Source organism: Bufo bufo, chromosome 2 (assembly GCF_905171765.1).
Source record: "Bufo bufo chromosome 2, aBufBuf1.1, whole genome shotgun sequence".
Taxonomy (NCBI): domain Eukaryota; kingdom Metazoa; phylum Chordata; class Amphibia; order Anura; family Bufonidae; genus Bufo; species Bufo bufo.
This window is the reverse complement of record NC_053390.1, coordinates 278,788,166-278,806,234: the sequence shown is the minus strand read 5'-3', so window position 1 is coordinate 278,806,234 and position 18,069 is coordinate 278,788,166. Positions and strand designations below refer to the sequence as shown.

The window sequence follows — 18,069 nt, the reverse complement described above, 5'->3', positions numbered from 1 at the left end:
CACCTGAACATAAAAACTCCACCCGCCTGTCTGTGGTCCCGCCGCAGCTCTATTCCAGTGATGCACTGGACAATTTCAGACTATGCAGGTGCACACTCCCAACTGGTAACGCCCAGATGGAGTTTTACTGAAGACTGTTGGCAATTCATACATAACTTCAAGAAGGAATAACAGTCATAAAAATACACGTGGCCTGAACTGTTAATACATAGGCAATGCCAATGGTTACTAAAAAGGCAGCAGAGGTCCAAAAAAAAACAACGTATTCGCTAAACAGATGATGTCATGCAGTGGTCTCCGTTCACCATAGAGTTCCATTGTATCCTTTTTTCTTTTCCCTAACGTAAACGTCAAACGGAGGAATAAAAAGTGATGTGAACCCTCCCTAAGGCTACTTTCACATTGGCGTTTCTGGTTCCGCCTGTGAGATCCGTTTCAAGGCTCTCACAAACAGCCCAAAACGGATCAGTTCAGCTTCAATGCATTCTGAATGGATAAGGATCCGTTCAGAATGCATCAATTTGGCTGCGTTTGATCTCCGTTGCGTTTTTTTAGACGGTCACTAAAACACAGCTTGCAGCGTTTTGGTGACCGTCTGACGATGCAGAGCCAAACGGATCCGTCCTAACTTACAATGTAAGTCAATGAGGACGGATCCGTTTTTCACTGACACAATATAGTGCAATTGAAAACGGATCCGCCCCCCATTGACTTTCAATGTAAGTCAAGATGGATCCGTTTTGACCACGACTTTTTTTTTATGAATAATGCAAACGGATCCGTTATGAATGGATGCAAGCGTCCGCATTATTGGTGCGGATCCGTCTGTGCAGATACAAGACAGATCCGCACCAAACGCAAGTGTGAAAGTACTCTAAATGACCATATTAAATCTTTTCCCACAATACTCCCGCTCTATAACATGCTGCCTGCAGGTCAGACACCAGGCTCAATGCGACATGATTCTTCCAGTTACACTACATACGGGAAGTTTACGCCTGCAATTGTACTGCTCTGGTTTATTCAAATATACATCTTTGTTGTAATTTGTGCATTTAACCCACACTACACACAGATACCATCATAAAACACGACCACAGCGCCAACAAATTTTAAGCAACTCCTCCACGCAAAACATACAATTTGCTCATGAATTTGGGCTCCAGAGCTGCTCTTAATAGAGTTAGTGATTTTTTTATTTTTAAACCTCGACAAAAATGCTGAGGTTTTAAGACAAAAAATAAATAAAAAATACATAAGGCCACACATTCCCTTTTGTGCTCATGCACATGGCTGTGTCTGTATTTCGGTGTGAAAAAAAATACAGATCCGCAAAATATGGACATTTTTCTCACTCCCATCAATGGAACGGGCTAATACAGACAGGAATAGAACCTGCTCCTATGGCCATATAGGAATGGGCGAGTTGGCTAGCCAAAAAAATTAATTAAAAAAACTAGACTAGCACATGGCTGCTGAATGTGCATGAGCCCTTAATGCAGGAAATCAAGGACCAGTTTCGTGAACCCTTATTAGTAACTGTACACTTGCACGTGTTTCCCCTAACCATTGAGATTATGTAGCAAGATGTGAAGAACAGAGGAAGTTGATGCATTCAGGGACACTGCAAAGAATAAAAAAGGGTAACATGAGAAAAACATTAAATAAAACTGTAATAAAAAGGTGGAGATTCAGGGGACTGCACAGAGCAAAGCTCGCAGTGGACTTCACAGCAATACACTGGTTATCCTTTCACCGGGATTTTGGGTATAGAGCTGAGGACAAGGGTTGCTAGATGGCCGCTAGCACATCCACAATACCCAGTCCCCATAGCTCTGTGTGCTTTTATTGTGTAAAAAAACAACAACGATTTGATACATATGCAAATTAACCTGAGATGAGTCCTGTATGTGAGATTAATTTGCATATGTATCAAATTATTGTTGTTTTTTAGACAATAAAAGCACACAGAGCTATGGGGACTGGGTATTGCGGATGTGCTAGCGGCCATGTCCTCAGCTCTATACACAAAATCCCGGTGACAGGTTCCCTTTAAAGGGGTTGTCCAGGAATACATCATTTCCACCAGCTGCCTTCAGCCTGCTTCCCATACTTGCCTCTCTGGTCCTCCACTCTGGCTGAAGAGGATCAGGTGACTAGTCCCATGTCAGGGAGGAAAACAAACCACGGACCAGAAGATGGATACGAGGGAGCCAGCGCAGAGAACCACAGTAGAGTGGAGCAGCCAAGTATGATCCTTTCAGTACGGGAGGCAAGCAGACAGCACCTGTTAGAAATTATGTATCCCCGGACAATCCCTTTAAGCTTCTTTCACACTAGCGTTAAACTGTTCCTGCCAGAGATCATCGTATCTGGCACAGACGGATACTACCTTTCCCCGTCGGAGCCCATTGACTATAATGGGACCCGACGGGGATCTGGCCAGTTTCCAGCATTAGTGGCAGGATTCCACTGAAAAAAATAAAAAGCCTTTGCCCGGCCGAACCTCAACACTAATGCTGGAAACAGGCTACTCCCCATCCCACCCCCGGTCCCATAGTCAATGGGGCCTGACGGTGCTGTGGAACAGTTTAGCACTAGTGTGAAACTAGCCTTAGAAGGATAAAGATTTGTAATAAATGTATAATAAAGATCTAACGTGTCTACAGAAATGAGATCTTGGTGCATTACAATCTGTCATGGCTGGGGCGGATCACAAGTCTAGCCACTTTATAAAGGATGTACTGGTTAGTGTCGCTGCCACATATTCCATACAGACATACCCTGGTATTTATGATCAGCTGGTGCTCTTATATAAGAGGACTATGGGAAGACGGAAGGGACAGTGGTTTCCCTGCTGAATCGACTGCCTTGCACAAGAGGAGGACTTCATCAAGTGGATTCAGGCAGAATGGCTGAGCGCCAAAAAAACAGCACAGAAGGATACAAAGCCCACAGGGTACAACACACAACAAACGTCATTGCTTTGGACTGTCCAAGGACAACAACAATGTTGACAAGGACAATGGATGAGTCACATCACCGTCCTCCACTACCACGATGGCAAGATGCCTAAGACAAACAAAATGAGAGTGCCTGTTCTCTTACTGAAGGCTATTTTCTTCCCATGTAAGGCTCCTGATCTTGTATTTTTGCTGCTATTTCCATAAAGGAGACACGTTATAGCTGCCACGTTTCACTATTGTTGAGGCATGACTGTCACAATGTCACATTCTCTTTACAACTGAAAGGAGAACACACTCTCCTCTACAGGACCCAAGATCACCTCTACATGCATTTAAAATCAGTGTTGTGTGGATCCCTATGAATGAGCTGAAGGAGAGCGGAGCCGTAGCACTATCCAGGAGGTCCCAACCAATGAACAAGCTCTTTACTTTGGAGTGCACAAACAGCTGAGTGCCGATTCTGAACAAACTGCGGGAATGACTGCTAGTTAACAATGGCGCAATAAGCATCATTTCTCAGTTAATAGACAGAGAGGGAGATTTACCAAACTGGTGTAAAGTAGAACTGGTTTAGTTGCCCACAGCAACCAATCAGATTCCACCTTTCATTTTCCAAAGGCGCTCTGAAAAATGAAAGGTAGAAACAGATTGGTTGCTACTCCCCCAGAGTGTGTCACTGTGCATTCCTGTACCAGGGTCCCAGTGAGACAGAGAATTACTTTAAAGGGAACCTGTCACCGGGATTTTGTGTATAAAGCTGAGGACATGGGCTGCTAGATGGCCGCTAGCACATCCGCAATACCCAGTCCCCATAGCTCTGTGTGCTTTTATTGTGTAAAAAAAAAAAAAATTGATACATATGCAAATTAACCTGAGATGAGTGCATCGCAAGATTACAGCGCTCTAGCTATGTGACGTCGGGTAGCAAGGAGGAGATTCGGAGGATGGGGGCGGTGCTGGGCTCCTTCACGCTGGACTCATCTTAGGCACAGGACTCATCTCAGGTTTATTTGCATATGGATCAAATCATTTTTTTTTTCACACAATAAAAGCACACAGAGCTATGGGGACTGGGTATTGCGGATGTGCTAGTGGTCATCTAGCAACCCATGTCCTCAGCTCTATACACAAAATCCTGGTGACAGGTTCCCTTTAACATTGCATAAACATGTGTAATATTGAGGACAAGTTCACACTTCAGTTATTTCATTTTGGCTAACAACCACACAACCACGGTGGTGCCCCCTTCATTTTGGGTTCTTCAGCAGGGTATATGAGCAGGGTCACAGTAATACTGGGTGGCATCTCCCCTTGCTGTGATACAGGCTGCCCCTCTGACATGGTAACAGTCATACAGATACTGGATGTCCTCCTTTGCTATGTCATTCCAAGCTCTTTCATCTAGGACCCATAGTTCAGGTCATTGTTGTCCACTGTGCATGGGAGATCCGTCACCCCATCCAGTCTCAGACATTCTCAATAGGGAAGTGGTCTGGCAATCAAGCTGGCCAGGGGACCCGATGGATACCCTGAAGAAAACATTGTGTAGCACAGGCAGGGTGTGCGCAGTCATTATCTTGTTGGAACACCACGTCGCCCGAGTCAAAAAAGGCAGCAGAACTGGTTCTACGATGTCCTGGACATACTGAAGGCTGGTCAATGTTCCCTCCACAAATACCAGATGGGAATGGACATAAGATCTAATGGCGCCTCACACCCTGAAACCTGGCATTAGTCCTGTGTGTCTCTGCCCTATGCAAGATGGCTGTAGGCCAGGGATCAGCAACCTTCGGCACTCCAGCTGCGGTGAAACTACAACTCCCAGCATGCAAACGTTCTTGGCTGTTCTTCTAACTCCTACAGAAGTGAATGAAGCATTCTGGGAGTTGTAGTTCCTGAACAGCTGGAGTGCCGGAGGTTGCTGATTTCTGCTGTAGGCGCTCTCCAGTCCTCCTGTCCGTGGTGATCAAGGGCAAACAATAGTGTTCAGTGATGAAAGCAAGTTTTGTCTTGGTACTGATGACGACCACATCTGAGCGGGTCCCACCTTGAGAAGGAAGTTCCCCAACCCCTGCCTCACAGCTGCTGTGGATGGAGAGGTAAAAGCACATTCATGGGTCTCCAATCACTTCGATGGCAGTTGCGAAAAAAACCAAGCATGCTTCATCAGTTATCTTCATAACTGCCATATAAGTGAAAGGAGACAGCAGTGCACGAGCAGCTACCCCTCCATTCACAGCAGCTGCCAGATGGAATGTTATGTGATCTTTGTTCTTCTCTATTAATAAAGCTGATCAAGATGAACCCCAACGTTTTATCCAAACTTAGGCCACTAGATTTCCTCACAGACCAACAGCCCTCATTTCGTACTCAGATTTCCATCTTAGCTAGAAACAGTTCTAAGATCTGCTGACTTTTAGCTGATACGGCACATCAGTTGTAGATATGTACCCATATGATGCACTGTAAGTGTGCCAAGAGACATTTCTCAAAAACACACTCTTGTCTACGGTTTCCATCTGCCAGTTATATAAAGTCTTTGCCTGTCAACTCCTAGACAATGGGGCACATTTATTAAGACTGGCGTTCTAGACGCGGGCCTTAAAGGGGTTGTCCGGGTTCAGAACTCCGATGCGCTCCCATGCCCTGCGCTAAAATCGCACAGGGCACGGGCTTTTTTGTTTTCAATAACACACTGCTGGGCGGTAACTTCCGCCTGGCAGTGTGTTCAGTGACGTCACCGGCTCTGAGGGGCGGGCTTTAGCTCTGCCCTAGCCGTTTTACTGGCTAGGGCAGAGCTAAATCCCGCCCATCAGTGCCGGTGACGTCACCGGGGTTCCTGTCAGCCCCATGGAGAGCCCCGGTACGTCACCGGAACTCCTAAAAATGCCTTTGCCCTGTGCAATTTAGCGCAGGGCAAAGGAGAGCATCAGAGCATGAACTGCTCCGATGCTCATGTCAGGGGGGCTGCCGGGGTGAAAATGGAGGGATGTCCGGGTTCAGCTCTGAACCCGGACAACCCCTTTAATAAAGCCCTGCACTGACGGTGGATCCGCCGCAGTTATGTTGAGGCGCAGGGCTCTCCATAACTTTGGCTTACCCAGCACCAGTTCTAAATGTAAGACCGCTTTCTTGCTGCCTTACATTTAGACCATTTCCTACACCTAAAACAGGCTTAAAAAAAATAATTATATGTAAATGAGACAGACCGCTTCCCCGCCACATCCACTTTTTTCGACCTGGCGTGAGCAGAGAAAAGTCGCAGATTGGCTGATCGCATACATCGCCGCAGGTCTCTGCTGTTTGAAGCCGCAGAAACCCCTCGTCTATGGATTCCACTGCACGTGCCATCTTTAAAGTGCAGACTTCTGCCATACATGGACGGCGGAGGTCATGAAGGGGATAAACGAAACCTGCCACCACAAAAATTCTATATAAGCTACAGGTACCATGTTATAGAGCAGGAGGAGCTGAGCAGACTGATAGAAGGTTTTACGGGAAAACATTCACTAAAACTTGTAGTTTAGGCTAGGGCTACACAGCGACAATAAGTCATGCAACAAAAAGGATACAACCACACTGCAACATTCATGTCATGAGACATTTGTTGTAATGACATAGTTACATAGTTGATACGGTTGAAAAAAAAGACAAGTCCATCAGGTTCAGCCAATGGATTCGTACTGCGACATGCCAGTCGCAAAAAAAATAAAAAATCCAACTCGGATGGATTTTTTGCAACTGTCATGTCGCAGTGAGAAACCATTGCCTATCATTATAAAAAATGTTGCAGAAAAGTCACGCGTCAAATGTCGGCAATGTAGCCTTAGCCATTTACAATCTTGTTCATTCTGGGCTTTGAAGTCAAGAAGGTGGTCCTATCAGTGACTGCCTTCCCTCTATGACTGTGTATACAGATATAGCTGTCAGTCACTGACTGAAGACAAGCAGGAGGTCCTATTAGTGACTGCCTTCCCTCTATGACTGTGTATACAGATATAGCTGTCAGTCACTGACTGAAGACAAGCAGGCGGTCCTATCAGTGATTGACAGCCTTCCCTCTATGACTGTGTATACAGATATAGCGGTCAGTCACTGACTGAAGACAAGCAGACGGTCCTATCAGTGACTGACAGCCTTCCCTCTATGACTGTGTATACAGATATAGCTGTCAGTCACTGACTGAAGACAAGCAGATGGTCCTATCAGTGACTGACAGCCTTCCCTCTATGACTGTGTATACAGATATAGCTGTCAGTCACTGACTGAAGACAAGCAGATGGTCCTATCAGTGATTGACAGCCTTCCCTCTATGACTGTGTATACAGATATAGCTGTCAGTCACTGACTGAAGACAAGCAGACGGTCCTATCAGTGACTGACAGCCTTCCCTCTATGACTGTGTATACAGATATAGATGTCAGTCACTGACTGAAGACAAGAAGGCGGTCCTATCAGTGACTGACAGCCTTCCCTCTATGTGTATACAGATATAGCTGTCAGTCACTGACTGAAGACAAGCAGGCGGTCCTATCAGTGACTGCCTTCCCTCTATGACTGTGTATACAGATATAGCTGTCAGTCACTGACTGAAGACAAGCAGACGGTCCTATCAGTGACTGACAGCCTTCCCTCTATGTGTATACAGATATAGCTGTCAGTCACTGACTGAAGACAAGCAGGCGGTCCTATCAGTGACTGCCTTCCCTCTATGACTGTGTATACAGATATAGCTGTCAGTCACTGACTGAAGACAAGCAGACGGTCCTATCAGTGACTGACAGCCTTCCCTCTATGTGTATACAGATATAGCTGTCAGTCACTGACTGAAGACAAGCAGGCGGTCCTATCAGTGACTGCCTTCCCTCTATGACTGTGTATACAGATATAGCTGTCAGTCACTGACTGAAGACAAGCAGACGGTCCTATCAGTGACTGACAGCCTTCCCTCTATGACTGTGTATACAGATATAGCTGTCAGTCACTGACTGAAGACAAGCAGGCGGTCCTATCAGTGATTGACAGCCTTCCCTCTATGACTGTGTATACAGAGATAGCTGTCAGTCACTGACTGAAGATAAGCAGGCGGTCCTATCAGTGACTGACAGCTATCTCTGTATACACATTCATAGCTGTCAGTCACTGACTGAAGACAAGCAGACGGTCCTATCAGTGATTGACAGCCTTCCCTCTATGACTCTGTATACAGATATAGCTGTCAGTCACTGACTGAAGACAAGCAGGCGGTCCTATCAGTGACTGACAGCCTTCCCTCTATGACTGTGTATACAGATATAGCTGTCAGTCACTGACTGAAGACAAGCAGGCGGTCCTATCAGTGAGTGACAGCCTTCCCTCTATGACTGTGTATACAGATATAGCTGTCAGTCACTGACTGAAGACAAGCAGACGGTCCTATCAGTGATTGAGAGCCTTCCCTCTATGACTGTGTATACAGAGATAGCTGTCAGTCACTGACTGAAGACAAGCAGACGGTCCTATCAGTGATTGACAGCCTTCCCTCTATGACTGTGTATACAGATATAGCTGTCAGTTACTGACTGAAGACAAGCAGGCGGTCCTATCAGTGACTGACAGCCTTCCCTCTATGACTGTGTATACAGATATAGCTGTCAGTCACTGACTGAAGACAAGCAGACGGTCCTATCAGTGACTGACAGCCTTCCCTCTATGACTGTGTATACAGAGATAGCTGTCAGTCACTGACTGAAGACAAGCAGACGGTCCTATCAGTGATTGAGAGCCTTCCCTCTATGACTGTGTATACAGATATAGCTGTCAGTCACTGACTGAAGACAAGCAGACGGTCCTATCAGTGACTGACAGCCTTCCCTCTATGACTGTGTATACAGAGATAGCTGTCAGTCACTGACTGAAGACAAGCAGGCGGTCCTATCAGTGACTGACAGCCTTCCCTCTATGACTGTGTATACAGAGATAGCTGTCTCTGGATCAGGAATCCTCTGTTCTCAGGATCGTGAGGGATCCCAGCAGTTGGACTCCCCCCGATTTATTCTTCATCACTTATCCTGTTGATAGATGATCAATCATTTTCATGATATAACCCCTTTCAAAATTGGGGCCCAGTTGATTGTCCTGGGTCCCACTCCTAGTTACCCCAGTTGCAGCCAGTCAGGCTGCAGGGGAAACGCAGTACTAGCGGGCAGTGTAATCTAGGGACAGCTGAAGTCCGCCAGAATGGCAGCCACTCGTACAGATCAGCTCTCTCTTCTGCTTCCTTGGGACAGGGATTATTTTTCAGGAGAAATTTCCACATACAACATAAAATCACAGCAGCAATAAATATATTACAGATCTACGTATAGTTCCCTTCCACCAAGACCACAGTCTTCAGGCTGTGATTAATAAAATTACATTCTACAAATCTGGCGTTGAGCCGGGACCCAGAGAGCACCAGAAAGTGAGTTGTTTTTTGTTTGTTTTTTTAACTCTTTAAAAAGGCCTAGCTATGTGACCAATTCCCTAAAATTCTTATAAAAGAGAATATCAATAAATCAAGATATGCTTATCCAATAACTGTACAACTCCTTTATGTGGCAAACAGATTTCTGAACTTCTAAGGATTGTCCTTAGCCTATCCTTACTACCCCCCCTCTTTCGATCTAATATTGAGATTCCTCAGGAATGTTAAAGTCCCGGATAACCCCTTTAATTTATTTCTGACCGACCGATACCATTTGACGGATCTGGCAGGCTGTTCCGGCACAGAACAGAATGCTGGACTTCACAGGATCCGGCCCAGTTGACCCTATTGACTATAATGGGATTCAGACACGTTCCAGCATGAGCGCCGGGTTTCTGCTAGATAAAAAATGCTGCATGCACCCTTAGGCCACCTGCCCACGTTGCGGAATACGTAATAGAGGATAAACTGTGCATGGGGTGATGAAAAAAAGAGTGACCAGACCCAACCAAAGGAAAATATGCAACACTTTTTTCACACAACTACAGTAAAAAATTATATTTTTATGGCCACGGGAAACACTAAACTGTATACAATAAAAAGTACACAATGTAAACTTGTTTGATGACTGAACAGGAACTTTACGGAAGAATATAACAATAACTTTAACCAGGCCTACCTGCAAAAAAGAAGCAGCATCCAAGGATGGGTAAGATACAATTTAGTGGCAAACACTAATATTTCACAGACAAAGGCTACCTGCACATAACGCGCACTAGCATGAAATGCTGTGGATTATAAACTCCGCATGGCAGGTCAATTGCCGCACATAAATATGCAACGTCTACACGAAATTTGTCAATGCTCCAGTCCAGCAGCCATCACCTGTACATCAAGAGCAGCAAAAAAAAATAAAAAAATGTTAATGCTCCTCATTAAATACCCATTTGTATTGTATTGCCTGTTCCAAACTAGACTGAAGTCTAAGGCCTCTTTCACACGAGCGAGTATTCCACGCGGGTGCAATGTGTGATGTGAACGCATTGCGCCCGCACGGAATCCGGACCCATTCATTTTCTGTGTACATGTGCGTTGGTTTTCACGCATCATTTGTGCGTTGCATCAAAATCGCAATTTTCACGCAACGCTGGCCCCATAGAAGTGAATGGGGCTGCGTGAAAATCGCATCGCATCAACAAGCAAGTGCGGATGCGATGCGTTTTTCACGGATGGTTGCTAAGAGATGTTGTTTGTATACCTTCAGTTTTTTATCATGCGCATGCAAAACGCATTAAAATCGCATTGCACCCGCGCAGAAAAAACTGAATGCCCTTGCTTGCGAAGTCGCACATTTTTCATTGAAGGCATTCGCAACGCATCTGGACCTAATCCGCTCACGCTCGTCTGCAAGGGGCCTAAGTGTGGGTTCACACTTCCGTTTCACTGATCCGGTACAGAACAGAATGCCGGAGTTCACTGTATCCGGCCCAGCAGGATTCTACCATTCACAGCCTGACCCTATTGACTATAATGGGATTTGGACGGTTTCCAGCATGAGTGCCGGCTTTCTGCCAGACAAAAAGCGTTGCGTGCACCCTTGGGGCTCATTCATGAGGTCGTTGTTCGGTCGTTCCAGGCATTAGGGGACACAATTTGAGGTCCCCAATTCACGGGCACCATCTTTGGCTCTGGATCCGTCACGGCAGCCACATTCAACTTGAATGGGTCCGTGATCTGTCTGAACCGCAAAAAAAATAAAAAAATTTTTTGCTCCTGCTCTATGTTTTTGACGCATACCTGGTTTTGGATCACAAAGGCCTCATGCACGCGACCGTTGTTCTGGACTGCATCGGAGCCACAGTTTTTGCGGCTTGGATGTGGACCCATTCACTTCAATGGGGTCGCAAAAGATGCGGACAGCACTCCGTTTGCTGTCCGCATCTGTTGCTCCGTTCCGTGGTCCGCAAAAAAAAAATAATATAACCTGTCCTATTCTTTTGCGGACAACAATAGGCAGTTATATCAATGGCTGACAACACGCCATCCGGATCCGCAATTTGTGGACCGCAAAACACACAACGGTCATGTGCATGAGGCCAATCACTGATGGAAATCACTGACCAAATCACTGAAGTGTAGACTAGGCCTTAGACTCCAGATCTGTCCTCTTAGGGTCCATTCACACGTCCGTTGTTTCTTTCCTGATCTGTTCCGTTTTTTGCGGAACAGATCTGGACCCATTCATTTTCAATGGGTCCTGAAAAAATAAAAATAAAAAATCGGACAGCTCAATAATCAGATTTTTTTTCAGGACCCATTGAAAATGAATGGGTCCAGATCTGTTCCGCAAAAAACGGAACAGATCAGGAAAGAAACAACGGACGTGTGAATGGACCCTTAGTTTGGAACAGACAATTCAGTACAAATGATCATTCAATAAGGAGCATTACATTTTTGGGGGGGGAAATGAAGGCTGCGCATGATGTTCACGAAGACAAACCACCAAATGCTACTATAAATTGGCCAAATAAAAAATATATAATCTTTAATCAGTACATCTGAAGAGCTCATGAAGCAACAGAGATTGAAATGTGAACAGCAGAACTTCATGTGTAAAGACTTCTGCAATCTTCTTCCTGTCTTGACCAACAATGGGCCGTATGTGCCACTTATCTGAGCACATAAGCAACTGAAAATGATGTTATATTGAGAAGCGCCACTTTTTCTCTGCCCCGACAGAATCATTTGCGCCTTCTGAATAAAAAAATAAACATTTGTGGCACTTGCTGTGAAAACATGAAGAAAAGCGGCTGCAACAGGAAGACCGGATGTAGAGATGTCACCAAGATTTCTGGTGCAGGCCAAGCAGACGGTGACTTGTATCCTTTCTCGGCAGGGGGTTGTGTACAACCTCCAACAGTTACACAGCACTTCTATCTCAATATGCGTGCAACCTGGAAAAACTAATCGCACTGCATAAAACACATTATACGAGGGTTTATGCCACCCTCGTCAATGGTGTGATCTTGCCAGCCTTGTGCAGACAGTTTTCACCTGTATTTCCCCCTTGCAACAATGTAACTAAATCTCTATATTACTTAAAAAAAAATAAAAAAAATAAAAAACATCTCCAGTAAAAAATAAACATGTGAAACTGCAAAACCAAAGCCATTTCCTATATATCTGTGGCCTTCATCTACCACCCTACTCGTGCTCTCCGTTCTGTTAGCGACCTAAGATTAATAACCTCCATAATGCGTACCTCTCACTCCCGTCTTCAAGACTTTTCTCGAGCTGCACCTACTCTCTGGAATACTCTGCCCCGTAATACTAGGTCAATCCACAACTTCTCCACCTTCAAATGTGCCTTAAAAACACATCTTTTCAGTCAGGCTTATTAAGCTACCTAAACTGACTATTCCCCGACTAAACCTCTCCCCCACCAAGTCCTCTGGCCTAAACTCGATCCTCTAGTAGTCCCGAAGCAGATCGGCAGGCACCACTCCTGTCAGTTCAATAGTGGCTCAAATCCTACTTATCACAATCAACTACCTTATGTGTCACCCCCAATTCCTCATAGATTGTAAGGCGTTTAATGACATTGGGCTATGAGCCAGACATCAAGCTACAGGTGTTCCGTTGACCTCATGTCACCACTCTCAAATGCTATCATGCTGCATAGCAAGACAGCAGTGGAGGTCTATGCTCTTCAGAGATGAACCCCGATTTTGTCTCAGATGCAATGACAGGTGGAGTTTTGTCAGAAGACTACATTGGCAATGCCATAAAGAGGCCTACACAAGGGAATGTCACACCGGTCCTACTTCTGGGATTATGGTGTGGGATGGCATACTTGTATGGTAGCTGGACCTCTCTAGTCTGCACCTCACGCACAATAACAACTGAGCTTTAAACGGATTTGGTCATGGAAACGGTGGTACATCCATTTCTCCAAAGTGTTCCAGAAGCCGTTGTTTAACAGGACAACGCCAGGCTGCATGTTGCTCTAGCTACTATGAACAGCCTGCATGGCCTAAACGTGCTACTATGGACTGCATGGGACATCATTGGTAGGCAATTACAAAGAGAGCTACCAGCAGTGCATCTTGATGATTTGGTGCCCAAGTACATTCAGAGTGGCAGAACATTCAGACAACCATTAATAACCTCATTGATAGCATGCCAAGGAGTATAAGTGTGTGTATTGCTGTATGTGGCGCTCATACTTGATATTTACGGGCAGCTAAAGGGTATGTGCCGGATAACATGCAATACAGCCAATATAAAAAAATATATATAAAAAAGTTTCAGAACAGACCAGGAGAAACAAGAGTAACCCTTTAAAGATGTTGTCCGGGTTCAGAGCTGAACCCGGACATACCTTCATTTTCACCCAGGCAGCCCCCCTGACTTGAGCATCGGAGCAGTTCAGGGCAAAGGCATTTTCCAGAGTTCCGGTGACGTACCGGGCTCTCCATGGGGCTGCCAGAAAGCCCAGTGACATCACCGGGACTGATGGGCGGGCTTTAGCACTGCCCTAGCCAGTAAAAGAGCTAGGGCAGCGCTATAGCCCGCCCATCAAAGCTGATGACGTCACCGAACACACCGCCCAGCAGTGTGTTATTGTAAACAAAAGAGCCCGCGCCCTGCGCAATCTAGCGCAGGGCAAGGGAGCGCATCGGAGCATGAGATGCTCCAATGCTAACATCAGGGGTGCTGAAATGGGTATGTTCAGCTCTGAACGTCATCGGCTCTGATGGGCAGACAACCCCTTTAGTGGGGCAGTGATTCACATGTGTAGCAGCACACAGGGCAGCAGCCTGTGCCAGAGATGACATGTAAACATGCCACTGCCTGGGCAACAACACAACAGGTCACTGCAAAGTGGAGGCTTCCTGGCAAGTGTGCCCACATCTAGTGTCACCAGCCCTGTGCCACAGGACAGGGAGCCACCGCAGAACACACACCAGCCTCCTGACCATATCCCAGAAATACATCATCTCCAAATAAATCAAGAGGTTTTTTAATATTTTGTTTCCATATCAATCGATCCTGTGATTTCCATAATTCCACGAGGTTTCCTTCCTGGTGGTGCAGATTCAGAGTTGAGGAGTGTATGTGCACATATCACAGCTGTCTGCATGAGGCCTAACCCTGCACAACTATGTAGATTTGTTTTTTTTAAAGTCTGAAGAATCCAGTTGACAACCCTATAGGCGCTGTAGTCCTATCGACTTGTCCCTGAGCTGGACCAGAAGAAGCTGAACAGAACAGCTCACAGGTTCTTATCTGCTGGTGATTTCTTTCTACATCGAAACATGACCATTGCAGGAAATCAGATGGTGTGGGACTTCTGGTGCCTACCACATGACTGATGGCCCAAGGCAGCGGAGAACTGTGGTTTTCAGCAACACATCATCTTGTGATACTACTTGTGACAAATCAGGACTAGGTCTAGGATAGTAAAACTACCACCCAACCATGTATGGTTGTGGTGCCATTATTATGGTTATGCATGGACTAGGTCTACCAGGACTCATGGCATTAGGTCCCTCATGAGCAAATAGATGACATTTAGGTCAATGTGGAATATTAGTTCACTGCAGACCTAGCTCTTTAAAGGGGTTCTTCCATGATGTGTCTGACCGCTGTGGCCCCCTAGAACAGGAACCCGAGCTCAGCTATCTCCGGATGGACATAGGGCTAAATGGAAAGGAGGACATGCATGCGTGTCTGCTGCTCCATTTAAATGGGGGAACACAGGCCCAGATTCTAGTGACCATCTATGATAGAGGGGAGAAGCTGAGTAAGGGTCCCTGTACACGGGCCAATATATATCAGGCACTTACCAGGAACAAATTAAATGTTCCTGATAATTGACTAATTGTCAGAAGGGATGAGAGCTGTATTTATATGCAGCAATCACCTCCGCTGTACAGGGACAAGTGACTACTAGAGTGATCGCTTGTCCCCATAGAAAGTCCTTGTTCCTGGGCAGTTGATCACTGTTTTCACAGCACAGAAACGATGATTATTGGTGGCGGCCAAAAGACACAATCACCTTTTAGACAGGCCGATTATCAGGAACAAGCATTTATACAAGTACTCATCCCTGATAATCAGCCTCAGTCCGTGTAAAAGGACCTTAAGGGGGTGTCCAAGTTATATAAAAACTCAACCAACCCCTGTAAACTGCCAAAAACAACAGATGGATGTATACGCACCCATTTCCTTGCACTGAGCTCCGGCCTCACCACTGTTCTTTGTTTTTCTGGCTACAACGGTCACTGCTGGAGCCAATCACCGGCCTCAGCAGAGACATCCTGTGCTCAGGTAAGGCCAGTGATTGGCTGCAGTGGTGACCTGTGGATGGAATGTCACTGCCACAGCCAAGATGACATCAGCAGCGGGAGGACCAGAGCACAGAGCTTGAAGAAACAGGGAGAAGAAGAAAAAAAGCAGAGTATCCATTCATTATTATTTCAGGCCATTTACAGGGGTTGCCCAAGTTTTTCTATAACTGGGACAAGCCCTTTAAGAGTCTGGATTAGCCACACACAGTGATTGACAGATTTCTGTACACTCACTGATACAGGGTCAGCTGTCAATCAGCACGCAGTCAGCAGGACTCTCACGGTCTCTCCTAGGAGTCCTGAAAGGATTTACTCAGAAATCCCACCCCGAACACATCACCAGGCTCAGCTTCTGCCCTCCTACCAAATCCTGATCCCAGGGCGGCAGAAATCAGGTTCCCCTTACGGGTCACAGAGGTCAGGAGCTGTGTTTGGTGACGGGATCCCCACTAGGAAGGAGCTGCGCCACTCTGTGCCAATGATGTTTACGGGCAGCTAAAGGGCATGTGCCCAGTAACACGGGGTACAGCTAACAATATAAGAGAAAAAGTTTCAGAACAGACGAGGACAAACACAAGTAACCGCCTAACTGTATGTAATATACCACAGAGGTCAATACTATGGTGGACGCTGTGCCAAGTCAGAAACTGGAAGATGGGGGCATGATGAGGGTCAAATTCAGGGTACACCTCAGCGTTAGTGGGGCAGCAGCCTGTGCCAGGGCTGAGCACTGCCTGGTCCACAACAGGTCACTGCAAAGTGGGGGCTTCCTGGCAAGTGTGCCCACATGTAGTGCCACAGGACAGGGAGCCACCACAGAACACACACCAGCCTCCTGACCACATCCCAGAAATACATCATCTCCAAATATGTCCCCATCTCCACCCCCACCAGCCTGGGATATCCTCCAGCACGTCACCCGGCCCCGATCTCCTCCACAGATGCCCACCGCGGTGACCCCAGCGCCCCCCACCACCCGGTGACAGCCGCCCGCTTACCCTGCACGCTGCAGTCCGCGCAGACCTCCAGGCTCTTCAGCCGCTTTGACATAATGCACAGAGCCGGGGGCCCGGGCCCGCGTTTCGGCTCTGAGGAGGAGCGGTGCAATGAATGAGGCGGAGATGCGACGCTGCGGTCCCGGGACACAAAGCCGGGCGTAGGGCTGAGCTATACTAAGCGGCGCTACACAGCCCGGACCCGCAGACTGACTGCCTGGAGCCGCCCACACGTCTCTGCCACGCCCCCTTCCACTTGATGCGCGTACTGAAGGACTGGCTGCGGGGGCGCGCGCCCTTCCCCCACAGGAATGTGTCGCCGGTGTAAATATAGCGAGTGACGGCGGGATGAGAGTGTCCTCTCTGCAGCGTGTCACCTCACACACATCCGCTCATATAGGAGTTCCTGTATAGCCACAATGGCTGTGGTATCTGGGGTGTCATTGAGGTGGCAGCTGTACCTAGGGCTCCCTTACAAGCAGCTGAATTTGCTAGGAAAATCCAAATGTAGTCTGTCAGCAGGAGCTCCGTACAGTATTAGAATGTATTGGCTCCGATGAGTCTCGCGGGACTTTGCGTAATAACTTCATAAATTAATTTGAACTGTAAAAAAAACTATTTCCCGAACTCGGGTTTGGTTCCAAGTGGTACGTTTCATCCGAAGTGGATTCGCTCATCCCTAGTAACTACCATAGCGGCATACCATACGACTGCTATGGGGCCCAGGGCAAGAGGGGCCCAGTTGGGATTGTCTCCTCTTCTACTGGGGGTGAAAACTTGGTGAGGACTCTACCCTCTAAAGGAACTTTTAGTAAATGAGGCAGTAGAAAAATGGCCCAAGGGTCTTTGAAAAGGGTTCAGCCAAAAACCCTTCTGTCCTGTGTAGGGGGCCTGGTCTGATTCCTGCTATGGGGCCCTTACTTCTCATATCATCTGAATGGCCCTCCATGTAATACAAGGACAGCTGGGGTCCACCAGAAAAGGAACTGCTCTCTCAGCGCAATTCTCCATCCTGTCTCATTGATAGGTTTCCCCCGGGGAACCCCTCTGTAATGTCCATATGGCTTGAGGCTGTCTTCCTGACACAACCCCTTTAAAGGATTTCTGTCATGACATTTTAGGCCTATAACCTAAACATATGGCCAGGTCCGTCCAAATACCCTGAATCCGAAACGGACCTTATTAAATGTGCCTGTGGCTCTAATAGCACATAAAACAGGTTTTTATAACCTGTCGCTTCATACAGGGTGCCCGGCTGCAGCCATCTCCGTCTGGTGCCCAGCGCCGCCTTCCCAGTAGAAATCGCCGCC

The 18,069-nt window shown here is 46.7% G+C and overlaps 1 protein-coding gene across 6 annotated transcripts in view; it reads right to left on the bottom strand.

Annotated features, from left to right (window-relative positions):
* GIT2 (GIT ArfGAP 2) overlaps positions 1–16,994 on the bottom strand; it is a 114,478-nt gene extending 97,484 nt beyond the window's left edge. For all 6 annotated transcript variants that reach the window (XM_040416582.1, XM_040416577.1, XM_040416579.1 and 3 more), the window contains exon 1: positions 16,763–16,994. In XM_040416582.1, coding sequence (XP_040272516.1) covers positions 16,763–16,814 — 52 coding nt within the window. In that variant the 5' untranslated portion in view covers positions 16,815–16,994. The remainder of the gene's footprint in view (positions 1–16,762) is intronic.
* Between the last annotated feature and the right edge of the window lie 1,075 nt (positions 16,995–18,069).